General features: G+C 46.8%; 1 protein-coding gene across 1 annotated transcript in view; it reads left to right on the forward strand.

Annotated features, from left to right (window-relative positions):
- LOC119174058 (putative acyl-CoA synthetase YngI) overlaps nt 1-27,636 on the forward strand; it is a 584,783-nt gene that overhangs the window by 72,010 nt on the left and 485,137 nt on the right. Inside the window, exon 6 of the mRNA XM_037424838.2 lies at nt 25,023-25,129. Coding sequence (XP_037280735.2) covers nt 25,023-25,129 — 107 coding nt within the window. The remainder of the gene's footprint in view (nt 1-25,022; nt 25,130-27,636) is intronic.

A 27,636-nucleotide genomic window follows, 5' to 3' on the forward strand; every position in this document is an offset into this window, starting at 1 on the left:
AGATAAGTTAAATATGAAGTTCAGTAGAGCAAATTCGGTAATCATGATTTTTATGATGACAAAGACAGTGAGCATAAGATAGAGGTAGTGACGCTAGAAATAGTGCATAAAGGCAAATATTTAGGCGTATGAATAAATAATGGGACTTAGTACATAGGAGAGCACGAAAGAGACGTAACAACTCAGAGTAACAGGAATGCAGCTTAAATGAAAAATAGAGCTCTGTGGAACTACAATAGGATTGACGTGTTGAGAGGGATTAGGAAAGGTGTCAAAGTCCCGGGTTTGACGTTCAGCAATGCGGTCTTGAGCATGAAATCAAAGGTTCAAGCAAGATTATAAATTAAACAACGTGGCATAAGTAGACTTGCCTTGTGAGCACAGGGGAATACCTCAAATCATCGGGTACAGGTTGACATGGAATGGACATTGTTTTAGTGCAGAGAAGCTAGGAACAAGATCGAATTTCAAGACCGATTGAGGAAAATGGGAGAGAAACATTGGGCTAGGAAAGTTTTCAGCTACTTCTAAAAGGAAACATTGGTTAAGAAGAAGGTGAAGGAAGCGGAGAGAGACACGTGGAAGATCGGAATGCTCACGAAATCATCCCAGGAGACCACGGTGTTAAAAGAGGTTAGGTGGAGCGACGCTCGGCCTCCGCCACGCAGCCTCCCCGCCGAACACGGAGACGCGTTTCGCATTTTTTTCTGACAGGCAGCACTGGGTGTATTGAGGCTTCCGGTCAACCGCTTCAACGGGGGCCGCGTCGCTTACAAAGCTGCATTTGCGACAATTCTTCAACTGCTGGCCGTTCGTTTTTTATCAGGGTAACCACACATATCACTCTGATTTGAAAGTAAATGCACAACATCAAGAAAATTCAGTGGCGGTAGCCAACAGATAGAAACACATAGGAAATGTAGCTTCTGCGAACAGTGATGATGAGTGTGCAGGTGAACACGAATTTCGAAAATATTTTAGCTCGTGCAAAAATAATTCCACCATGACAAATTGGGTGAGACAGCCGTGACGAACTGGCTTAGTAATCACTGGGCTAGCAGCCGAGCACCTTACCAACTGATCCACCGTGGCGGACCCGAACTGGGTTAGTCAAATAGAAAAAGATATTCACTGAAAAAGAAAGTGCTGTTGTTTGTGTGTGTGTGTGGGGGGGGGGGCTGACGTTGACGTTTCACTAAATGATGGTTGTCAGAAGGAAGGAACACTCTTGACAATGGTAGGTTAGAAATTGCTCTCATGGGCGGTCGTTGTGCATGCCCCATATCGGATAATGCTTGGCACGCGTAAACTTAAGTTTACACGCCCTGGCTGGCATGTGGTTATTCTGATGGTGCTTTTCGTTATTCGTCACAGACATGCTGTTTAGATCTTTGTGCCCTGCTGTGGGTGCACAAACGTGAAATGGTCGCGCTCGTTTTCTTTTCAGCTTCCTAACCATTTGCTTCCCAGTTTCTTCTTTCGGGAATGAAAGTAGAGATTGACACCATATTCCGTGACGTCACTGTCTGAGCCGTTAAAACTAACTCGCCAAACCAGACGAGGCCCCATTCGTGCGCATACGTTCCCCAGTCGAAACTCCTGCCACCCAAATGCTAGCCTATTTGAAATAGCTTATCCTTGTTCATCAAGTCCTTATTTACAAAACTTATATTGTCCAGATGGGCAAGAAGTGCTTTGTGCGGTGATGCAACTCGGGCTACGAATCGTGCTCAGAGAAAGTTTCCCTTTTCGCTGCTCCGAAGGATAGTGTCCGCTTGAAAGTGTGGCGACATGCTATTCCACGGAAGGATCGCGAGTTGCAAACAACAGATTTTTTTGTGAAAAACATTTTGATGCGCGATTGGTCACCCAATTCAGGGAAGCGCTATATAAAGGAAACGTTCTTGTCAGTGCTCTGAGGATGGCGGCTTTGGCAAAAGACGCCATCCCAACAATATTTTCTGGATGCCCGAGCCACCTAACCAAGACTGTAAAGAAAGGAAAGCACCTGCGACCCGTGTTTGCCTTCTCGCCAAGAAACGCTGTGTCAGTGGTGGAGCTTCATCAAGCTCAACTCTTGCGTCATCGCTGGATAGTCGAGGCTCCAATACCACCCTCTCTGGAATTGCCGAGGCGATCTCAGTTTTCTGTGCCACCACTGCCAACTGCAGCACCGAGGCCACCGTGTTCGAGCCAGATGCAGAACCAGGTACTGGTGATATCCTTAAAAACTTAAAATATCCTTAAATTTTGGCAGTGGCGGTCGTGGCAGCAGGAAGTCGAGTCCACTGAGCAACGTTCTTCCTTTCCGCAGGTGCTCACTGGTGCATATCGTGACAGTTGTCTGGTTCGGCTCTTCGGGCTATCGGGATATTTCTCTGAATTTCTCGACCCGTCTACTTGGAATATCTGGTCAAGCAACGTCACTACCCTGTCGCTACAGCCACAAAGAACGAACTTTCTGCGCAAGCACGGACTGCGAGGACACCTACTGGAGACACTACTTAGGCTCAACACTGTGCTCGTGTAGCCACATTTTGGCAGTGGTGGTCGTGGCAGCAGGAAGTCGAGTCCACTGAGCAACGTTCTTCCTTTGCGCAGGTGCTGACTGGTGCATATCGTGACAGTTGTCTGGTTCGGCTCTTCGGGCTATCGGGATATTTCTCTGGATTTCTCGACCCGTCTACTTGGAATATCTGGTCAAGCAACGTCACTACCCTGTCGCTACAGCCACAAAGAACGAACTTTCTGCGCAAGCACGGACTGCGAGGACACCTACCGGAGACACTACTTAGGCTCAACACTGTGCTCGTGTAGCCACATTTTGGCAGTGGCGGTCGTGGCAGCAGGAAGTCGAGTCCACTGAGCAACGTTCTTCTTTTGCGCAGGTTGGTTGTGCATTAATTGCACCGCTGATTTTTGTTTCTACTCTTGTTGTCGCGACTGCTGCTGCCAGTGGTTATTGTGCTGTAGTCACTGTTACGTTTATATGATGCCGTCAAATGCTGAGCTGTCACGCGAAGTGCAGCAGCTTCGAGCCGAAATTGAACAGCTTCGTGAAAGTGTCTCTGCCATCAGCACTTTTTATGAAGAAATGAAAAAGAAGCATGAGCTTACCTCAGCCGAAAACAAGTCTCTTCAAAAATCAAATGATGAACTGGCTGCTAAACTGGCTGACATGGAACAGCGTTCGCGACTTAACAACGTTGAGATAAAGGGTGTGCCATTAAAAAAGGGGGAGGATTGCGCCACCATTCTTCAGAAAATGGGTGATGTAATTGACTGTCCCATAAAAAAGGATGATATCGACACTGTGCATCGCGTGCCAGCAAAAAAGGACACGAACATAATCGCGAGGTTTTGTTCTCGGGTCAAGAAGGATGAATTTTTGCGTAAAGCACGCAGGGCACGTCTAACAACCGAGTCACTCGGTTTTGCTCAGTCACAAGGTGCAAATGTGTACGTTAATGACCACCTCACACCCAACAACAAAAGATTGTTTGCACAAGCGCTCTCACTAAAGAGAGAAAAGCAATGGAAGTTTCTGTGGGTGGACAATGGTCGCATCAAGGTGCGAAAAACTGAGGACAGCCGAGTTCACGTCATCGCCAGCGTGCAGGACCTCTCAGTAATGAGAGAATAGCCACTGTTAATGACCAAAGCGACTGTTACCTAAAGAGAAAGATGGCAGACAAAGATTACGTGACACTCGAAAAATTAGGCGCATTACTTTCCACGAAAAATAATGGCTTGTCCTTCCTTCATCTCGACGCACAATCTGCGCGAAATAAAGAAGACCAAATAACCGCCCTTATTTCAACTATACGCTCTGAACCTCATGTTCTTATGATGACGGAAACATGGTACAGGGATGAATCTGAGGTTCTAAGATCACCCGGCTATGAAACCTTCTTTTTGAATCGCCCAACAAAAATAGGAGGTCGTGTTTTGGTGATGACTAAAAACTCAGTAAAATGTAGGCTGGTTCACGAGTTTTCGCATGTCACTATTGATTATGAAATATTGACTGTACAAAGTGACGGTTTTGTTTATGGTGTTTTATACCGCCCTCCTAGTGGTAACAAGTCGAACTTCTTAGTATTCTTAGATACATACTTGCGTTGGGTTGGAGACACTGGTAGTACACTAGTTCTTGCAGGTGATCTCAATATTGATGTTGCAAAGCCATCAGAAAGTCAGTTAGAACTTTGTCAAGTTATTGAATCCAATGGGTTTTCTAATGTTATCACCATCCCAACCCGCATTGACAAAAACACTGCGACATTAATAGATATGTTCATTACTAACATAGAAGCTTCGAAATGTTTGTCCGGCGTACTAAGCGCACCCATCAGTGACCACCTTCCTATATTTATGCTGATAAACGAAACCGCAAACTGTGCGCCAGCCCAACTCAGAGAACCGATAGTTATTCAAGATATTAATGAATATACACTGGCTGCATTTCGCAAGGATATATCGTTAACCGATTGGTCAGGCGTGTATTGCGAGCAAGAACCTGAAGCCGCCTATGATATTTTCCATGACAAACTGATAAGGGTGTACAAGAAATGCTTTCCGTACAAACAGCTCAAGCATACGCGCAAAGCCAAAAAACCATGGCTGACTAAAAGTTGTCCTAATGAAATAAAACGTAAAAATAAATTGTTCGAAAACTTCCTGAAAAACAAGAACGAAGAAACGCTTAAACGTTTCAAAGCCCAGCGACATAAAGTAAACAGCCTGTTGCGTTACAAAAAGAGAACGTACTTAAACAGCATCTTCAACAAAGATGTAATGAATAAACAAGACTTGGCTTGGTCTAGACTAAACGAATTTCTTGGCCGTAACGGTGATGACTTCAGGCCTACTGAGCTTGTGACAGACGGTGACGTTATTTGTAAGGATGATTTAGCAAACTTATTCAATGACTATTCTGTATCGCTAGCGAAGGAACCGTACAATTCAGCTTGTACCACATATTTGTCTGACAGTATATCTGAGAGCGCGTTTTTGGCGCCAACAACAGCTGGTGAACTTTCACATGCTTTTTCGACTGTGAAAAACAGCACGTGTTATGACGCATATGACGTACAGATTAAGCCTATAAAACACGTATTAGATATCATTGCTGAATTATTAGAGCATATCTTTAATCTTGCTTTTTCCACCGGAATTTTCCCACAAAAGTTACAAGTTGCAAAAGTGGTTGTGCTGTACAAAGGAGGAGATAAAAATGCACTAAACAATTACCGACCGATATCTATACTTCCAGTAATTTCAAAAGGTCTGGAAAAACTAATTCAAAAGCGTATGGTTTCTTTCCTAGATAAGCACCACATAATCACTCCTTCGCAGTTTGGTTTTATCAAAGGCCGTACGACTGAACATGCTCTTTTAGAACAGAAAGAATTTATACTAAATGGTTTTGAACGCGAACTACACACTTTAGGCATCTTCGTAGACTATTCAAAGGCGTTCGACACAATAAATCACATTACGCTGCTAAAGAAATGTGCACACTATGGATTTCGAGGTGTTTTCTTACAACTCATTGAATCATACCTAATGTACCGGCAGCAGGAAGTAGTCGTCGGCAATTGTACCTCCAATTTACTAAACATTTCAGCGGGTGTACCACAAGGTAGCATATTAGGGCCTCTGCTTTTTTGTATATACATAAATGATATTGTAAAAATTGACACGTCTGTAAAATGTATTATATACGCTGATGATACAACCTTGCTTCTTACTGCTGAAAATTATACAAACTTAATTAATGACGCAAATGAGGTACTGGCGAAGTTGGCCACGTGGACATGCGTTAACTGTTTAAAACTTAACACATCAAAAACAAAAGCTGTATATTTCAGGCCGAAAAATAAACAAACCCCTTGTCGTGTCCCATTAAAACTTGGCAGTTCAGAACTTGAGATAGTACAGCGTATTAAGTGTCTGGGAATAATTTTCGATCAACACATGTCTTGGAACGCACACACTGAAAAACTATGTGGCACTATATCAAGGATTTCGGGCATATTATCCCGGGTGCGTTTCTCGCTACCTAAGGCAGTTAAACTTCTCATCTATAAATCCCTGTTTTTATCTCACGTCAACTACTGTCATCTGGTTTGGGGTACGACAACTCTAACAAATATCCGCAAACTGCACGTCATACAGAAAAGGGCTGTTCGTGCCGTTGCAAATGCTCCATATCGCAGTCACACCACTCCCATATTTCACGACATGAGGCTGCTACCTCTACCTGAATACTACCGCGCAATGCTTGTGAAACGCTACCATGTAGGATTAAAAGGCGACAACCTTTTAGGAACCATTGCCAACCTAAACCACCGCAAAGTTCTTTATAACACGCGTTTCAATCACACATGGCTTATCCCGCGCACGCGCACTAACTACGGCAAAGAAATGCTGCGCTTCCTCCTGCCGTTTCACTTGAAAGCCATATCGTCTTCCATTTGAGTGACTGTTCTGATTGTAAGTGTAGTAAGCGTATGGGCAGATGCCCCATAATTTTTTATTTTTTTTCTTATTTTTTTACTTTGGTGCTAATCTTGCGATCTTCTTTTCTTGCATCGTTACACTCTTATTGATATCGTTTGTGTAAGGAAATAATTACGGTCATTTTTTTGAGTTTATTACTTTTCAATCTTCATGCTTTATTATGCTTATGCTTTATTATTATGCTTATTATACTTTATGCTTTATGCTTGCTCAAATTTTTGTACATTGTCACTGCAATAAATGTGTTGCCTATGCTGCCCATTTGTAAGGGGTCGTGGTCCCAGTCAAGCCCATTAGAGGCTTTTTGACCACGGCTCTCAGCATCCCGAATGTTGAAATAAATAAAGTTCAAAGTTCAAACTTTGCATCGGTCACTCTGCCAACTGCAGCTTGGGCACATCACAAAATAAATATCGATGGCCAGAAAACGGTAGTGTTTTCAGAGATTCACGTGTCTAATGCTGCATTATATCTTTGCCGCGAATACAGTGTCTTGTGCTGTGGGAATTGCTGCGGAAGTCGAAGGGTACAACTACTATGCTGCTCCTGTTAATCACATATATCCAAGAAAAGTCGCGAGCTTCGATGAGGCACTGAATATCAACATCGCTTTTTTGGGCAGGGGAACAGCAAAAGAACAACTGGGATTTCATGGAAATATCCCCAACATAGCCGATATTGAGACGCTGATTTTCCTTGTGCACAACGTTCGTTTATGCAGTGGAGGGCCTTACTCTAAAGAATATCGGAACGCACAGCCTTCCAGCGCTTATGTTGATGTAACAAGCCGCTGGAGACACAACCAATGTGTCCTTCTGCTGCAGTCGGACGCAGCTTCATGCCAAAGATGTCAGAGGCTTCAAACCACAGTTCGTCTTCACTAGAAGCGCAGACTAGACAAGGAGAAACAAAAGCGGCCTATGCGATATTTCCGATTGTCGAATGTTCGAAAGACTGATGTGGTGACTTTCAGAAGAGCGCAGTATTCATTAAAGAAATCTGTTGATTGTCTTAAGAAGAAAGTGGGTTTTTTGACATCCCAACTTAAGTCCTGCCAAGAAAAGCTGTCGACACTGTCGGAAGGGTCCCTTGATGACAAGCTCAGGGCTTTAAACATTCCTGAAGGTGAAGCGTGCCCCTGTCGGAAAAATTGCCATGGTGGATACTGGAAAACATGGTGGACGTAGTGGAAATATTAGTGGGCATGGTGGAAATTACGATGGGTATAGTGGGACGTAGTGGAAAATATGGTGGATATGCCTGGACATACTGGGTGGTATGGTGTACAGATGATGGGTAAAGTGGAAACGATGGTGGAAAGCAGAGGCTAGATAGTGGGCAATAATGGGACACTCTGCCCACCATTGCGATAATGCTGGGAAGCCCTAAGCATGTGGTGGGTGGTGCTTATTATGGTGGGCCACATGGTGTGCCAAGCTGAGAAACTCTTCCCACCATTGCGATAATGCTGGAAAGCACTAAGCGGATGATTGGTGCTGCTTGTTATGGTGGGCCACATGGTGTACCAAGCTGTAAAGCTCTGCCCACCATTGCGATAATGCTGGGAAGCAGTGAGCAGATGATGGGTGGACTTATAATGGCGGGCAATTAAAGTGTACCAAGCTGGAATCTGTACACTACACGGTCTACCACCATGATTTCCACCAAAGGTTAGGCCTACCGACCGAGCCCGTACAATTGTGTTATCCGTGCTTCCGCGTTTCAGAATACACGATTTCGACGATTAAGAATGACAATACAGTGCAGTCATGTCATCAAATAATCTAAATGAAGCATTTTGCATTGTGTATGGTGTCCGCTCAAGAAGCATCAAACATCGATGCGACGCGATTCAAGCACTCCCAGAGAACGTACGTCTCTTCTCACCGACAGCTGCCGGTCGCACTCGCCGGCACTTCTCTAGCTTTTGTGCGAGAACTCAGACGTGGCAATTCGTATGCTTGGGGAACCAATATGATAGCGTAATGTTTCCGGCACACTGCATTCGTTTTGGCCAAGCCGTTATGTAGTTGTCGCTTTAGCGAAAGAGCTACAGCCTTGCGCTGGCACGACCACCCTCTACATTGCGCGAAAAGCATCCCAATACTCAAATAAATTAGGCGGGCGTATCGATGGAATGAGCCTAGAAGCGTCATAAAGCGTGAGCAGATGTCGCCCTTTAGAACAAGCGCGAAACGGATATTAAACTTGGCAGACCCCGCCGGTAAACTGTTGCTCCTCCTCAGTCCCCTTGGGTTTTTTTTCTTGCAGTTGTTAATTGTAAAAAATAGCACTGGTGTCATTAACACAGTGACAATCATTACAGGCAGCAGTTGCTTGTGTTTAATAAATGTGCAATTTTTAGTAGCAGGTGCAGAGCTCGTCTATGTCGTGTACACGACAAACATAACTGAAGTTGAACCGTAAGTTTGTATACCAACCAACCAACTAACAAACGCACATCTACCCTCATGTTGGTATGGCGCAGTGGTTAGTGTCTCCGAATGGGAATCCGCAGGTTGCACGTTCGATCCTCCGTGGCACTCTGTTTTTTTTTACAGGACATGTGTTTTTTATACCATTTTTATAGAATTCTTTTTTATTTTTTGTGGCAGCTCGTCACGGTGATTCTGACGTCATTTCGCGCTCAAACGTTGCCGGCACTGCAGCACCCACCATACCCACCATGCGCCATGGTGGGCGTTTCCCACCATTCACCCACTACATTAATCCACTATAATGGTGGGTGGTGGTTTACACCATGCCCACCATTCGTTTTTTTTTCCGATAGGGCGACTGTTATTAAAGAATGTTTAGCAGCTGCGAAATGCACCAGCAAGAATAATCGGCGCTACAGCGAAGAGTGGCTCCTACTTTGCCTGCTCTTGCACATTCATAGCCCGTCAGACTATTCCTTTCTGCGTGATAACAACGTATTGCCCCTTCCGTGTCGACAGTGCGGATATACCTCTCCATGGTGCGTGTGAAATGTGGTTTTGACACTCGTTTTTTTTAGTGCGTTCAAAAAAAAGCTCTCAACAAAAGACGCTTTTCGAAGACATGGAATTCTGGTGTTTGATTAAATTAACGTTCGCAAAGAGTGGCGGGTGAACTCCAAAACAATGACTTATTCTGGACATGCAGACTTGGGGAATAAAGCTGAAGCGCCGAAGCAGCTAGCCGATCATGGACTTGTGTTCGCATTCCGTTCTTTTGGTGAGAGCTACTCCCAACCCATGGCTGTTTTTGCAAGCCATGGCCCTACAAAAGGAACTGTGTTGTCGAAGCTTGTATTGAAGGCGATACTCCTTTTTGAAGATGCAGGCGCATTTGTCAATGATGCGATTGTGTGTGACGGTGCCATGACCAATCGATCCACGTGGAAGCACTTTGGTGTAATTGGTGCTTTAAATGTTGCAAAGAACTATTTTGTTTATCCTGTGTACGAGGAACGAAATGTTTATGTTTTTTCAGATGCGCCACATCTAATCAAGTGCGTGCGAAACCAGCTTCTGAAGCAAAAGCTATTGTCTCTAAACAGCAGCCGCGTGATGTGGTCACACTATGACAAATTTTACGTAGTGGACACCAAGGCCGAAGGCATGTTGAGGGTTTGTCCAAAACTTTCTTTCTCACATGTAAACCCAAGCAACACCGAAAAAATGCGCGTGAAGTTTGCAACGCAGCTGTTTAGCCTCAGTGTGACAAAAGGTTTGGAATTTTACTCACAGAAGGGATCGCTTGGGTTATGCAATGTAAAAGGGACAGTTGATTTTACGGTAAGGATGAATAACCTGTTCGATGCCTTCAACCGCAAGCACTCAAAGGAAGGCCTCAGAGAAGGAAGCGAAGATTTCAGCATCCTAGAATCAACATTGCAATGGCTGGAGAAAGATGTCAAGCTAGGTAAAGTAAATCCTCACAACTTCCTATCTCAATCAACTGCTGAAGGTATGCGAGTAACAATACTTTCTACAATTCAGCTTTCAAAGTATTTGTTAGAACAGTGTGGCTGTGTTAGAACAGTGGAGCAGCAGCGACCGTTCAGTTGATGGAAGAGACTTGTTAATCATACGGTCAATGCTGGCAGAACAGTCGGGGTACGAGTTGGCGTGGGGTTTCTTTACATCCACCGACAGTTGGAGTGACCGTATGGTAAGAGTACTTTGTTCTTGAAAGCTTGCCAATTTAAGTCCTGCAGGCAGATATATGGGCTGCGCGGAAACGTTCACAGTCCACAAATCGGCACAACCATCGACGGTGAGCTCGAGGCAACGAGGCACAATAACTTTTTCTTAAGTGCGTTACTGAAGTTTGGCTCGGCTAAACCGTAGTAACAACCCGCACAAGAACGCGAAGAGTTTACACGCGCAAACATTGCGGTATGTGGGGCCAAGCAGACGTCTTCAGACACGGAAAACACTTCCAAGCAGTCATCAACGGTATCTTTCGTCAATGGAGACGGCAACACGGGACGAAAAATAATCTCACCACTACCACAATCTAGAGTTGCACCACGTTCCCGCAAAAAATCTATACCTAGAATGACGTCATGGGTCGCTCGTGCAAGCACCGTTAGTTCAGCTCGAAACGTTTGATTTCCTACAGAAAGTAAAACAGAACAAACTCCAACCGGGCTCAACGTTTCTCCCCCTACGCCGCGGAACGTAGCACTCCGATTCCAAGCAAACATTACTTTCGTCCCAAGGCGATTTTTAAAAGACATGCTCATTATAGAAACGGCAGCAACGGTATCAACTAGTGCAACAGTACTCACATTGTCTACAAAAACACTCACTTTGTTCCCAACCATTACAACACAAGGGGGTCTTGCGGAAGATCATTTTGCGGCCTTGCCCCCATTGGTCGCACCAGTTAGTTTCCCAGTGGTGGTGGCGTCCCCGAGTGGCGACGCGGAGATGGGGATCGCTGTTGGCGTGCGGGTGGTGGGGTAACGCTGCGGTCGGAACAAGGCGAGTCAGCACGTGCTGCGTGTTGCTGTTGGAAAGAGCCCTGAAATGGTCGAGACTCACCAGCAGGTACATAGGGCGTGTACACGTTGAATCGTGGAGCTCGCTGCTGGCGACGGTAGCAGTACCTAGCGATGTGTCCAGGTAGCCCGCAGTTGTAGCAAGTACGGGTGTCGCGCCTAGTCGTCCCCGGCGAAGTAAACCTCGTCGGTTAATAAAAGCTGGGCGATGATGGTCGAGGAGTAAATCGCTGTGACGCAGCTTGCCTGCGTTCCTGGTTTTCGAGTGGTCGTTCACTCCTCCGTTCGAACCGATTGGTGTAATTTGGGCGAGGCTCAAAGTAGCTCTGTCGCATCCGAGGTACCAGTGGTTCACAGGGCCGTTGGTCGAATGCACACCGATGGCAGACACCAGCGGTGTCCACAGCTTGCCGTTGAGCAAGTTCTTCCTTAACCACTCGTCATATAAGAGAAGAGATGTCGTCCAGCGATGGAAGGTTGACACTTGCAATCGTGGGCACATTCTCAAGACGTCCAAATTTCGGTAGGACTCTCCTCCTCTTTAGCGCTTCAAACGCTCGGCAGTGTTTCCTTAGGTCGGAAGGTGTGTGTAAGTCTTCCTTAGTGATAAGAAAATTGTACACGTCTTCCGCGATTTCCTTGAGCAGATGACTTACCTTATCTTCGTCACACATGGTCACACTCACAATTCCGCAAAGCTTCAAGACGGCCTCGATGTAGGTGGTGCATGTTTCGCCAGGTAACTGAGCTCTGCGTGAAAGCGTTTGCTCCGCCTGCTTGACCTTAGCTGTAGAGTCACCAAAACACCTCTTCAGCTCGTCCACGAAGATGTCCCATGTGGTAAATGCACTCTCATGGTTGTCGAACCAAAGAGACGCGGTGCCGACGAGAAAAAACACCACGTTCTCGAGCTGCTTAGCAGTGCTCCAGCGGTTGCTGCGACTCACTCTTTGGTAGTGCTTGAGCCAGTCGTCAACATCGTCGTCCGGTTGCCCCGAAAAGGTCCACGGCTGACGTTCCGGCATGCCGCAGCGATCTTGTCCTGACGGGTGAGCGTGTTGCTCATCAGCAACGAGGTTGTTAAGGCCTGCTCCCGCGTCCTCCATGTCTGGTAGCTGCGGTGGCAAGCCTGCCTAGCGTCTGCTCCGTCGCAAAATCGGTAGAGCTGGGTCGTCCAGATCGATGTACCCGGCACCTTCCACCAAACTGTTATGAGTGACTGTGTTTATTTACAGATGAAGTGGAATGGCGTTGGTAAATAGCAGCGTACTTCTGAGACAGGCCTAGAACGCTTTTCACCCAACCACACAGTCCAGGCGCCGCTCCACTACTCTTCTTCTTCTTCCGCGCCCCGTTGGCTCGCGCATCTTCGTTTCAATATGTGGTAATAGCTAAATTCAACCAGGACGTCCTTGAAAAATTCTTTGGCATCATACGCAAAGCAAACGGTCAGAATGACCACCCTTGTTTACCTACGTTTGTGCAGTTATATAATATGCTTTCAATATATAGCCTTGTGAAGCCGCCAAAATTTAGCAACTGCTAGGTACAGATTAGTGAAGAGCCACGCCTTTTGAGCCTTTCTGACCTAACGTTAGCATTTTAGGAATATGCTCCTCTAGAGTCGCGTCGGGAGGGACTGAAACAGAAACTAGACAGCTTAGTGGAAGAAGAAGCTGAGTGTGAGAATGTCTTTTCAGATATATCCTCGTCAGATAATGTGACCAACTGTATAATTTATTATGTGGTAGGATTTTTGTGCAGGAAGATATTGAAGAACACCGCTTGTCAACAATGCCGCAATGGCTTGGCTGCTACTAGTAATGCAGCGTCGAAGCCTGAAGCTGCATTAGTAGCCCGCAACACGCGAGGGGGACTGGTACACCCGAACACTTGCCTGTTTATGTTCTTAAAGGAAGTTGAAGCAATATTTTGCAAACATGCTGGAGAAAAGCACGCATATGATATGACAATAGACTATGTAGTAGAAAATTCCATGTTATCATTTCCCTGTCATGAGCACAAGATGGATATTATGTTGAAAGTGCTTCATTATTATGTTGGAGTCAGGATGAGGCAATACTGTAAACAACTGCGGAAGGTTGAAGCAGACAAGACGCAGAAGCTACCAAAGCTTTCGAAGCTTGTCTGGTCTGTTGTGACTTTTATCCTCTCAGTGCATGTTGTGCTGGTACAGATGATGCACTGTCGAATGAATAAAAAGTTTTTTTTTCTTTTTACTACCACCATGAGTACTATCCTACATTCTTTCGTATCATTTAGCCGCACCACACAGTACTCGAGCTAAAGCCACTTTTTCAGGCAAAAATGTGTAAAATTCGTGGATCGTGCCAATACTGTGATAAAATTTTTGGCGCACCGTAACCTATATATCTTGCAGTCTGTTTATTTTGAATATATCAAAGAGCGGCCATCGGTCACAAGCTGTCGCCCACTTTATTGCATTCGCTTTCAATCCTGCATTTTCGACCTGGGAGCGGCGCGTCACGTGCTACTGCGCGCCTTGAAAGACCTAAATAGAGTTATTATATTTCATTGCATTAAAGCATTCGTTTTCTCGCAGATGTTTACGGAATTTGCAAATAGTCGGTTCGTAATAAAAGATTCTGTGGGGTCGCTTGATCTCATATACGAAATGCCCCTTACGCATGATACCTGCTCTTTATATGATCTGACCGCAAGTACACCAATTATTCTTTCAAGGGCAAATGAAGGGTGAATTAAACTCGCGCCACGCCACACAACTGCATATTTACTTTTGTAGACAAAATGCGGGAACGATCGCCTAGCCCACGGTGTTGCCGAGGCCGAATGTGATGTTTATGAGCTTCACGCCGCATGCTGAACCGTCAGGCGTGAAACACTACGAACTCTTTATATTTAACATATGATATTACACTCCCACATAATGCTCACAGGGCCTTGCGATATCGCTAAACACGCTAAAACACCGAATGTTAGAAGCGTCAGGTATGCGCTCGGTATGGCCAGGCGGCCTCCATCCCGCGCGCGCCTCCTTCTGGCAAGAAAGGGAAAGAGGTCTCTGATTTTTCCTCACTCAAATGCGCCGTCGCTCCACCTAAACTATTCTAAGACCGTACAGAAGACCTACCGAAGTTTCAAGCCGGAAATTGCAAAAAAATGACCTACGATAGTTCTCGGAGTAGTTCTCTGCTGTTCGAGGCCAGGGTAGTATAGCGGACCAAGAAGTACCGAGGCAAATACGAAGGCGCAGACACAGTGTGTAGTTCGTGTGGAGAGGAGAAGGAAACAGCTGAACATTTCATAATGTTATGTAAAGGGCTCCACTTTATAGTCCAAGATAATGGCGCGGAATTTTTCAAGCCAGTGGGGTTTAGCAATAGTGAAGGCAAAATAGACTTTAAACGGGTAGAAATAACCAGGACAAAGCTAACAGATTAGTGGCTACAAGCAAGGCGCGAGTGAAATTCGATCATTATTCACAGTGATAGTACTTAACTTTATGGTTTGGTGCTATGAGCTACTGCCCGATCTAAAGGGCACAGGTGAATACATCAATTCATAAACTTAATTGGCATATGTAAAAAATAAAGTGGCTTGGGGGTAGCCACCGCGGTAGCACATTTGGTAGAGCATGGAATGCGTTATTCGAAGGTTACAGGTTCGGTTCCTGCCCACGGCAAGTTATCTTTTCACCCACTTTCTTTCTTCACTACAATTGCATTACAATTTCGTCTAATAAACTCCTCAATAGTTTTCTTGGCATTATTGTCTGTTATATCTGCTACATCTCACTCATCAATATTGTGTCAAACACAGAAAAACGAGCTCTGGTGTATACGCTTCTTTCGTTATATATATATTGTAAGCACATTCCAAGCATTTGATCGTTCTCACTTGCACATACCCATCATCATCGTTCTCACTTGCACATACCCATCATCATCGTTCTCTCTCTTGGTGTGGTTCTGAGCCGAGCCAGACATCGCAGAATAAACGCTTCGGCTCGCCCTGCCTGCTCGCCGTACCTAGTCTGCCTGCGTCTTTCAGAGTGGTGGAGGTGCGGGGTAAGATCCCGACGTCCTCCTACGTTCATTTCCCACCTGGAGCTCCGATCTGGTCGCCGATTGCACCCAGCCACCCACACAGGTATGCAGACATCGGACCTAACGCCTAGCCCTAACGCTACAGCCCCTACGCCGGCGGCTGCCCGCTCTTCATCTACTGTCACCAGCCCTCAGCGCGAACCGCCCGTGTTCGCGGGTCTTCGCGGTGACGACGTCGAGGAATGGCTTGACCTTTACAACCGTGTGGGTTCAGCCAATCGATGGACCGAAGCAGAGAAACTGAGCTACCTTCCTTTCTATTTGACCAGCGTAGCCAAAACCTGGTATTTTAATCACGAAACTGACTTCGTTGATTGGTCGACCTTTGCCAACAAACTGCGACAAATATTCGGATGCTCATCGGGTCGTTCCGAAGCCGCGAAACAGAAGCTGGCTGTGCGTCTACAACTGGCACATGAGTCGTACACTTCGTATATCGAGGATGTTTTGGCCCTCTGTCGCCGTGCGAATAAAGACATGACGGAAGATGAGCGCGTTCGCCACATCCTTAAAGGAATCGGCCCAATCGCATTCAACGCCTTGGCTGTTGGCAATCCCGCTACGGTTAACGACGTCATTTCGACATGCCAACGCCTTGACCAGTTGCAGTCCCTTCGGCTTCAACAAGACAGTGATCCACGCCTGATGCCTCCCTCTGAATTAAAAACCCTTATCCGCACAATTATCCGGGAAGAACTTCGAGACCTTGAACAGCAGCGGTCCACTGTCGCCTCCGCTCCGTCTCCACCATTCGACCTGCGGAATCTTGTTAAGCAGGAGTTAGCGGCAATGGCGACACCGACATCCCCGGTCGCTCCGCCAGCACGCCCGATGCCCACATACGCCGATGTGACGCCCAGGTCGACACCGGCAGCACCGGTTGTTCAAACGGTAATGCCCACATATGCGGAGATCGCTGCGATTCCGCCTGCTCCCGGGGCATCTAGCTCTACGGATACTGCTAGTAGCCATTTGGCTGCTATGCGAGGTGGAATGACTGCTGCACCCTTGTATCCTCAGTGGCGTCAATCCCGTCCTGTTTGCTTTTACTGCGGTATACGAGGCCACATTTCTCGTTACTGCCGTCGCCGCCAGCAAGAGGAACGACGAGGCTATGCTGAGTTCGAACGAGACCGGTTCCGAAGACCAGATCTTTATGCTCCAGACACCTACCCGTCCGCGCAGTACCGGTCTCCGTCTCCTCCAGTATCCCCTCGTCAACATCAGGAATACCGCTCCTCCAGACGACGCTCTCCATCGCCCTATCGCCGCTCCGCATCGCCACTTCGTCCAATCATCTCCCGTCCTGTTGACCAATCTTCGGAAAACTAAGGATTGCAGTTTTTGGAGGGAAAACTGCGTCCCGTCGACCAACAAAAATACCTCCTGTTCGCCCAGCTAATATGTTGTCAGTGACTATTGAAGGTATTCCTGTGCAAGCTCTCGTTGACACCGGTGCAACCACTTCTGTTTTGCGTAGTGACTTGTGCTCGCGCCTCCGTAAAGTCAGAACGCCCTATGTGGGACCTGTGTTGCGTGGGGCAAATAACGTGCTGATTCAACCTGACGGACAGTGTACGGCTCGTGTTTCTATTGATGGTATACGTCACCACATCGAGATGATTGTGTTGTCCACGTGCATTCATGAACTTATCCTTGGTTGGGACTTTCTGCATTCTGCTTCCGCTGTTATATCCTTTAAAGAGAACGTCATTCACATAACGGATACAACGGATGCGCCCATTCCAGTTTCATCACCCTCGATCTCCAACTTGGTCATTGTTGAAGACTGCGTCCTGCACCCTGGTCACGAACACGTGATAGCTGTCGCATCTACCCAAGTAACCGACGGTGATGCACTTGTGGCTCCTTCGTTTCGCTGCACCTCCCGTGGAATTCTCGTCGCCTCTTGCCTCCTCCGGTTTTCCTCTGGCTGCGCTTTTCTGCCCGTTTCTAACACAACTGCAGAATCTGTGCTGCTGCCCAAGGGAATGACAGTGGCAAAGATTGACTTCTCTCCATTGACCTCCATCGCGACACTCTGCCCGTCTTCGTCACCAGTACCAGCTCCAGGTTCACGTTCTTTCCCTTTTCGACCTGTCATTGGTTCAGACCTCACACCAAAACAGTCTGAAGCACTATTGGCCCTTTTGGCTAAGCACAAAGCCTGCTTTGATAGCTGTACCACAACACTGAGTCAGACTTCCGCGGCTGTACATCGCATTGAAACCGACGGTTCTCGTGTGATACGCCGTCGCCCATATCGGGTTTCGCAATCAGAGAGAGAAATAATTGAAAAAGAAGTGAACGAGATGCTATCGCGAAATATAATACGACCTTCTTCGAGTTCCTGGGCATCTCCAGTCGTTTTAGTTAAAAAGAAGGATGGCTCTGTTCGTTTTTGCATTGACTACCGCGCGTTAAATAAGATCACACGCAAGGACGTATATCCTATGCCTAGAATTGATGACGCTTTAGACACACTGCAAGGGGCGAACTATTTTTCGAGCCTTGACTTACGATCAGGTTACTGGCAAATCCCCATGAACGAGGCTGACAAAGAAAAAACTGCATTTGCCACACCGGACGGCCTTTATGAATTTAATGTAATGCCATTCGGCTTGTGCAACGCTCCAGCCACGTTTGAGCGAATGATTGATACTGTTCTTCGTGGCCTAAAATGGAAGACCTGCCTCTGTTACTTAGATGATATCGTTGTTTTTTCAAGTACCTTTGCCCAACATCTTCAACGATTAGACGAGGTGCTACAATGTCTCTCCAAGGCTGGCCTTCAGATAAATACAAAGAAGTGTACATTTGCCAGCAAAAGCATCAAAGTCCTCGGTCACGTCGTTTCCAAAGACGGAATCCAACCAGATCCCGAGAAGATCGCAGCTGTGCTACAGTTCCCTCGACCGTCCAACCAAAAGACGTTGCGCAGCTTTCTTGGTCTCGCGTCCTATTTTCGTCGCTTTATACGCAACTTTGCTACCTTAGCGGCTCCGCTAAATAAGTTATTGGCCACTGGTGCTCCTTTCTCATGGTCCAACGACTGCGAATCTGCATTTGAAATTTTGAAAGAACGCCTGACTTCCGGACCAGTGCTGCGCCACTTCGATGAGAGAGCGCCTACCATACTCCATACTGACGCAAGCGCACAAGGCATTGGAGCAGTCCTTCTGCAGCGTGATTCCACCTCTAAAGAGCAGGTTGTGGCCTACGCTAGCCGGACTCTGTCAACAGCTGAGCGGAATTACACCATCACGGAGCAGGAGTGCTTGGCTATCGTATGGTCGATACAGAAATTCCGCCCGTATCTCTACGGTCGGCACTTCACCATCATCACCGACCACCACGCACTCTGTTGGCTTTCATCAATGAAGAATATGTCAGGACGTCTTGCGCGCTGGATACTGCGCTTACAAGAGTACGACTTTACAGTTACGTACAAGTCTGGCAAATGTCATCATGATGCCGACGCGCTGTCCCGGTGCCCACTTTCGCTCTCTCGTGACAATACGTCCACCGCATCGCGTTCGAATGACTCTGACACCCAGCTTGCCTCACAACACGTATCGCTCGCATCGCTGGATCCAATGCAGCTATCTTCGAACTCCGATTTACGTTCACTTCAGCTGGCAGATTCCTACTGTCGGTCTTTCATTGATCGCCTTCGCGGTGTCACTAAACCACCCAACAGCCGCTTGCGACGCCAGCTTCGACAATTTCGCCTTCAGGACGGTGTGCTTAAGCGCTACATTTACCATCCCACCGGTAACAAGTGGGTGCCAGTTCTTCCCCGCTGCCTTCGTCTTCGAGTTTTGGAAGCATTCCACGATGATATTGCTGCCGGTCATCTAGGCTTCCACAAGACCTACGATCGCATCAAGACGCGCTGCTTCTGGCCTGGCTTGTCCACAACGGTGGCCAAATACGTGGGCTCGTGCGCGTTGTGTCAGCACCGCAAGCGATCCACATCCCCGCCTGCTGGTTTCCTTCAGCCTCTTCCCTGTCCCACCACACCATTCGAATTTGTCGGAATAGACTTGTATGGTCCTTTGCCGTTGACACCTTCCGGTCACCGTTGGATCGTCACTGCAGTCGACCATCAAACAAGATACGCCGAGACTTCACCTCTTCATTCTGCTATATATATATATATATATATATAGAGTGGGAGTAATAATTCAATGGGCCAGTTAGTCTTCGTGAAGGTATGAGATATGGCACAACGGGAGCGTTGTCAACAAGGAGAAATATATTTATTTCCCAACAGTTTCGGGAGGGGTCCTCCCTTCATCAGGGGATCAGTTATAGTGACATGAGCTTCCAAACTTCGTTGCTACCGCGTCCCTCTCGCCTTGAAAAATGTTTGCGAGAGTGAGAGGGAACCAAAAAAAAAAAGGGGGAGAAAAAAGACGAAAAAGATATATATATCTGTCTCTGTGCACTGGTAGTGCAAACAGCCCTGTAACGCAAAGTGCCAATGCTGCCGCTACCTACTGTATAGCTTCCATACTTCGCAATGGGCACACCGAGGAAGCTCACATGGTAAAGCGAACAAATGCGAGTGACCTTAGAACCAAAGCAACAAGAGTTTCGACCATTCGTAAGTCACTTACACACTTCTCACACTTTGTCGCTTCCTGTGATGAGCGTTAGCCGAAAGGGTGACCGCATGCTTTGCGGTGAAGGGGCAACAAATGAACGCAGGGAGTGTTCAAAAGACGAAATTCAAAAATTATTTCTTTTCCAAAACAAAAACTAAATTTATTAGACTTTCTCAATTACTTGGATATGAAGTGGTCTATCAAACACCACATCGCGAGAGACTCTTTGGGGCCGCTTTAGTAGGAAATGTGAGGTCAAATATTCGACACGATGCATACTTCTGCCACTTCACAATTTTTCCTAAAATATTCAGAGTTTATTTTGTTTTTAAACACTTTTGCACTATAGTAAGCTTTCTAAAAATCACAATAATATTAATATTGCTCAGAGAGAGTTCTAGCTAACATAGCAAAAATGAAAAATATACTTTGAGGATTTTTTAGACTTTTAAAAAGCCTAAGTTCTAGGTAAACGCAAAAATTTCTGAATGCTTAAGTAGCACGACTGAACCAAACCTCTTTAGCAGCTCAAGCAGTGTTTCAAAGTTTTACAAACAAACATAAATTCTACATACATTTTTCTATAGTGTACATTTCGGCAAAAGCAAGCGAACTTTAAGGGGGCGCTATGGTCCTGAAAAAAGTTTTTCAAGCTAAAATGTTTGACCCTAATACTCAATTTGGTATACAGAAGCAGTGTAAATTTTATCGGCCGAATGTGCGATTGCCGAGCGCCACGTCTGGGACACTTGGCATGGAATGACCCATATAAATATATATAGGTATATATGTATATACGTACTTTACTAATCAAGACAAGCGTGCGCAGCACAGTGCTTACCATAGATTCATAAGCGAAACCTCCCGTGGATAAAGGCTGTCACATAGTCTTGGTGGCCCTTGCGCGGTATCTACAATCAACGATAACTCTTATATTCTGGTACCCGAGCGACGGCCCTGTGTGGTATTATTAGAAAGTATACATGATGTCGCTCTCAGTGAACAAACATTATTGAGACATAGTGCAGGCATTTGCATTGGAAATGGAGTGCATTAAGGCGGAAGTTGTCCCCTTCCCGAGTCACACCAGAACCTACTACTCAAGACTCGTGTTACTGTGATACAACACGGGTTACACCTTGCTGACGCCCATAACTGCAATCCGAGCACGATTGCCGCAAATTTGGTAATTTTATGCTGCTTTGCGTTTGTAGCAGATATCATGTGGGGTCGATTGACTGCCGAAGCCGCAATTCAAACAGCCGCTCAGCGGTAAATGTTTCATTTGTTGTTTGCCGATGCCAGAGTGGCAGAAATCAGCGATCATCACGCATATCCTCGTGTTCACTGCCACACTCGTATTTCAGAACAAATATTAAAAGAAAAAGGGCCACCGTGTGTTTCTTTTTATGATTATTGTAAAGCTAGCGTGCTCTTCGCGGGCCGACGGAGCACACTGAGGCATGGAGCAGCAGTGCACTGCAGTTGATCACCACAGGGATGTTGTGAGGTGGGTTCACAAGTGCACGTGTTTGCAGGAGCAGAGCCGCCACGGTGATGCGATCTCCAATGATGGCTCCGGCTGCGCACATCCAAACATGGCCGGCGTCGTACAGATTGTGGTCATAAGAGGGAAAAGAAGAGAAAAGTGAGCCCTGTAACTGTCTGCATCAGCGTGCGACACCTCAACAGTAGCTCACAAGGGATGGGGGTGAGGAGGGATTAAAAGGATATGATTAAAGGTATAGAGAGAAAGAGAGATGCGCTAGGACGACGAGCAACGACATATGAGAAATAGGGGAGATAGGAAAGATGGAAACACGGTCACAGGAGTCCGAGGGTTGGGCACCACTTGTGAGAGCTCTTGTCGCCGACAGGAGGTGGCGTAGGGCTAATCCAGTCGGCCAGAGCTGCGCTGACGTCGTCGTAGGGGACCGGCGGCAGGAGGTAGCTTAGGACCAGCACAGGCACTGCGCCGTGTCGCCTATAGGCAGACAGAAATTGGGTGCTTTTTTCCTCTTCCTTACAACCACTACCACCACCACCACCAGCCCAGTCAGCCAGAGCTGTGCTGTCGTCGGAGATTGCGAGGGCACAACAGCTGGGCACGGAGTCCAGCGAGGGAAACCCGGTGTCGTACACCATCGCGCCATCGGTGAGACACCGCGATGTCTCAGTAGCGGTATCTACATGCATGTAGATGCTGGAGAAAATCACGTTGATGAAACATTCCTAACATCCGAACTAATTAACATCGCACTGTGGAGATTGCAGATGAAGAGCGAGAACACTCACAAATAGTTCCAGTTTCTTGTGAGCAATGCGTTCATGGGATTGGCGAGCTCATTGGCCATCTGGGGGTTTTTTGGTCCTGTCGTTCAGGCTGCAACTAAAAAAAAACTTATGATTGCACTCGAAAACATTTGTTGCGGGCGTTAGTTGACGTTCGCGAGGCTGTTCTTTCCACAACGTTCCCGCCAGCAGCAGACGATCTGTACTCAAAAGCAGAGGCTGCTGCAGCGTGGTTAAGAGCAAAGTGAATGAAACTGACGTCAAACGCGAGAGGGCACCACTCCATGATATCGAGGTTCATCGCCACTGTGAAGTGTATCGCTTTTTAAAGACGATAGTCTTTCTTGGGTACCTTCGATGCCAAAGTTTTAGTCTGTCTGTCTGTCTGTCTGTACATTTGTTCGTTTGTCCGCGGTAACCATACCCCAAACGGCACCAAACGATACTTCAAACGGCCAACCCCATCCGCAGCGCCCAACAATGTTGCGTTAGTTTCAGCGTTCGCACTTGTGTGATTGTCAATTAAAAAGAAATTATTGTACATATCTGAGGCACCATAACACGTCTATGTTTTGTAAGTGTGTCTTTATACAAGAGAAGGCACGAACAAATAATTCTAAGGATCATAGCGTCTATCACGCTACGCTGACAGTGCAAGGTGATGCTCAAAAGGCAAGTGTTTGGAACGCTTTGCTAAGACGACATGGTGGTGGCACCTGCCCGTTGATTTGCGTTGTACACCATATCGCCTCAAAGACTGGCACGCATCATTCTCCGTAGGCGCGCACTCCTTTTTTCGTTTTCGAAGATAACTGTCAGATGGCACTCGTGTCTAACGTGCCTCGATGCGCCTTCGCTGCACGGATCGAGACCCTCTAATGAAGCTCTTCCAGAATACAATTCACCATTTTTCTAGCGCAGAACATTAAGTAAATGTTTCGTTCACTCTCTACACACAAAACTATCGTCTTTCGACGACATGAAACATGCAGATATGGGGCCATTTTTTATCTTGTGTGTTAGAAATTTTGATTTTGTCCGTGTTTTTAAAGTATGAACTCGTCCCATTGCGATAGCAATTATATCGACACTTTCGGTTGCACCTTGTCGCCAGCGAGGGCGTTGGCGTTGCCGTCATTTGCCGCATATGTATACGCATCTCTATATATGAAGACAGAAGAAAAAAATAATCAGGAAAGACACTCAAGTACACGGAATCGAACGTTCATTTGATTTATTGATTTGTGGAGTTTAGCGTTCCAAAACCATCCTATGATTATGAGAGATGCCATAGTGAAGGGCTCCGGAAATTTCGCCCACCTGGGGTTCTTTAACATGCGCCCAAATCTGAGCACATGAGCCTACAACGTTTCCACCTCCAACGGAAATGCAGCCGCCGCAGCCGGGATTCGATCCCTCGACCTGCGGGTCAGCAGGCGAGTACCTTGGCCACTAGACCACCGCGGTGGGGCCGGAATCGAACATCCTACCTCTTTCTTCTGAGTGAGAGGAGTCAGCTAGTTAGCCAAGAAGGAACACCTCCTTGAACGTTAAAACGGCCAGCTATTTATATGTACCACTTACCGCTGTCAATGGCCATCTTGAGGGAACTGTGGTGTATTCAGCATAACCTACGAGATGACACAATGAGCGCGCGTCGCCAGACCACCACGACGTGGCGGCACGCACTCTTATCTCGCACAAATACTTTCCCATGGAGAGGGTCCGTGTGGACGTTCACGCGTGTGCGTGATTATCTCACGGCGGGGATATTCGTACGTCTTGGCTCTTCACCGCAACAATTCTGTTGTAGTAAGCGGGCGCACAATGCTCACTGCAAGCGCTGCGCAGTCATCGTTTGCGAAGAGGACGCGCTTTTCAGACACAGAGAAGTAACAACTGAGACGCTTATTCGCTTATATCTATATCTTTGAGTACGTTTCGTGCGTCATTTGTGGATGAGAAATGCGGAGCACGTTTCGATCTCTTCGCTCTTCTTTGCGTGACCATTCATTTTTGTTGTCATGGCGTTCATCGCTTTGCCTTGGTGGCAAAGCTGTGATTTTTCAGTTTTTTTACCGCTATGAACGCGAGCAGTGCTTTGTAGCCGCTCTATTTTGGCGTCCAAGAAACGCACTTTTCCCTTTTTTTGTTCTCATGCGTGCACCTTTTGCACAGTACATTTCAAACTGCAATGCTTTTTATTGAGCTTACTATTTCGCAACTGTTGTTTTCTATTTTATCTAATTTGGTATGTATATGTACATATATCTGTGTATTCCCACCACGGAGCCTGTAAGGTATCTTGAAATCAAATCAATAAATAATGTTTGAATGTAGTGCCGGGAGCACGGCCTACAAGACTATTCAATGTGTTGAAGTAGGTTGATGCTACTTTCTGTTTGGCGACACTGAGGCGATGCGCCACGTTGCTAGGAGCTTTATTAGAGCTGTGTCCGGTAAGTTGAGTGGGTAATCCTTCTTTCTATTCTACAGGCGTCATGCAGAGTACTCCTGGTTGGTCGTGGTTTCAAAAAGCAGGACTACTCACAGTGGGCTCAGGACTTGGCTGGGGAGCACAGAGCGCCTCTCTCTCTAGAAAGGTGGGAACTACGTAAATATTTTTTTTATTTTTTGTTATGTGTCCTTCACGAGTTGTATTTCACGTGGCTAAAAAGAAGGTGTGAGGAGAGAGCGTGGCAGAGAGAGAAACAAGAATGAAAAATACAGGGATGCTAATCACATGAGCAACCCTTTCGCTTTACCACTAGTAGGGCAAAGGAATTAGAAACGAAATTTCACACACCTTCCAGGAAAAGAAAGGCTGAGTAGTATGCAAAGCCGCTACGACGCGACTTAATGCTACATTAAGAGGAGCTGTTTATTCAATGCCGCAGATATTATTGGTTGCTCACCAATCCGCTTTGCGAGCCCTCGGCTTCGCCACACTCATCCTCATGTCTTCATTCTTGCTACTACGCTGCATTTGTGAGAAAATATTCAGACGCACAACTGCGTTATGCACGGGTAATGTCGAAAGACGATATAGCCTTCCGTCTGAAACGAGTAAACAAAATCTTTATTCGATATTTTACGCAAGGTATTTGATGAATGAGATTCAGGAGGTGCTACGTGAGACATGAGCGCTGTCTGGCGGCGATCTTCGAAAAGGAAAAAAAAATTACATGGCCTCCGATGTAGCGGGTGCGCCCTTTCTGAGGCCATAATTCGGAGAATGCAGAGACACGGACAGGTGGCAGCACCGTATTGTGATGGCCAGCGCCTCCTCTATTTTATCAATTCCAGCTTGATGCACACAATCCAGCTGTTTACCACCCTCTTTTCTAGCCCTTTCCTGCTCTCACCCATCACCTAGCCTTCGTGTTTGCTGTGAGGTTTCGTGGAAGGGAGCCCCTCATGCAGTGCCTCACGATGGAAATAATAAAGCAATTTTTGTTCAGTTGTGTACAGATCCATGGTGTGGCGTCTTGCATTCCTCGTGTTCACTGTTGACAGTCACGCTGGCTCTGTAGAAGATGCAGTGTCTTGAGATAGCGTGTCGCCGTTTAAGGCATTACGCAGCCAACCGACGGGGACGCGTCACGGTAACGCTGATGCATAACTGGAGCTGTGAAGCGGCAGTGACATTGCTTCGAGCCACTAAGAAGGAGCACGATGAAACAAATTTTACAGACGTATGACATTGCAGAGGAAAACACGTCTTTCACATCTCCGGGACAAAGCGCACGAAAGCACATGTGATGCAAGCAGCGCTACCTCTCATGCAGCGTCGCATCACGACCACTCTCTGAACTAAGGTGGACGGACGGCTCCAGTTGGGAAGCACGCGTTTCCACAGGCATTGAATGAAATGAATGGCAGTGGCATTAAAATTGCATTGTGTAAAGGAGTCTCTTCGCAAAGTGTAGGAAACATCCGCTTTTTTGTGCAAGTCGTAGCATTGTCAGCGCGGTGTCATAAAGACCATGGTCTCTACAATTGCGTATTTATATTTTTCAGTATAAAAACACACTGTCAAATACTGGATTGTTGATATTGCTACATGTAGGCTGCCAAAATGCATATTGTCAATGGGCGTGCCTTGACATCTTTGGGGACCCGAGCGGTTTCCACCCAGTTGCACGACAGGAGCTCCCTACCCGTGTTCAGTCGCCAACTGAATCGTACGTCTGCTACATAAAAGGAATGGTCACTATTTGTCAGAAAGTGAACGAGGCAATGCCTGAAGCTCACAAAGTTGGTCACTTTTAAAGGGGATAGCAGACGGGACTTTCAATTTGCTGATATACACCATAGTCTCGACTATCGACCCCATCATTAAAGAATGTCGTCATTTCGAAACGGCGAAGAGCTATCGTGTGCGCCCTCAATTTTCTCGGTTGCCAAACATGGCGACTACGTTCAGCTGCTCGAAATGCACTGCCACACCGCTCTTTGAGCGGAGTATAACATGAATCGTTCGGCGGAAACTTGAAGCGGCAAATCCAGCGCCGCTTTAGCCCTCTTCATTCAATCATGGCACTATACCAACAACCCCCGTGGTCTCCGTTTTCCAGGTAGTTGTACGAGAATTCACCAACCTCGGGTTCCCTGTCTTTTGTTTCACCTCTCGTTCATCCTTCAGACCAAGGCTCATAAATGCATCTCGAAGTGACCCGATCGTTTCCCCAAGACCTTGCAACCCAACGGAATGGCAAAACTCACGACGACAAACTGATCTGCTTATGCTGCCAGCGCATAGGACATGCCTCCCGATACTGCCGTGCCACCTGGACGTCACCATACAGGAACCAATTTTTCTCCCCTTCTCGCCCATAAAATTTTCGCTGGTATTCTCCCGGACGTACGAACCGTGCTTTTGAGACACCTGACAGCCGCCTTCTTGAGCTTTCACCGTCCTCTCGACACCATCATTCTCCGTCGCCCCAACCGCACCGCCATCCCTCGCCGCCCAACTTTGCTTCGTAGCCGATAAAAACCTACATGGTGCAGCTCCTAGAGGTAGTGCTGCGTCACCTGCGTCTGAACAAAATCCTGTGTTGACGCTTCCTGCGAACACGACTCTTATAGATGTGCATGTGGACAGTAT

The sequence above is a fragment of the Rhipicephalus microplus genome, chromosome 5 (assembly GCF_043290135.1).
Source record: "Rhipicephalus microplus isolate Deutch F79 chromosome 5, USDA_Rmic, whole genome shotgun sequence".
Lineage (NCBI taxonomy): Eukaryota > Metazoa > Arthropoda > Arachnida > Ixodida > Ixodidae > Rhipicephalus > Rhipicephalus microplus.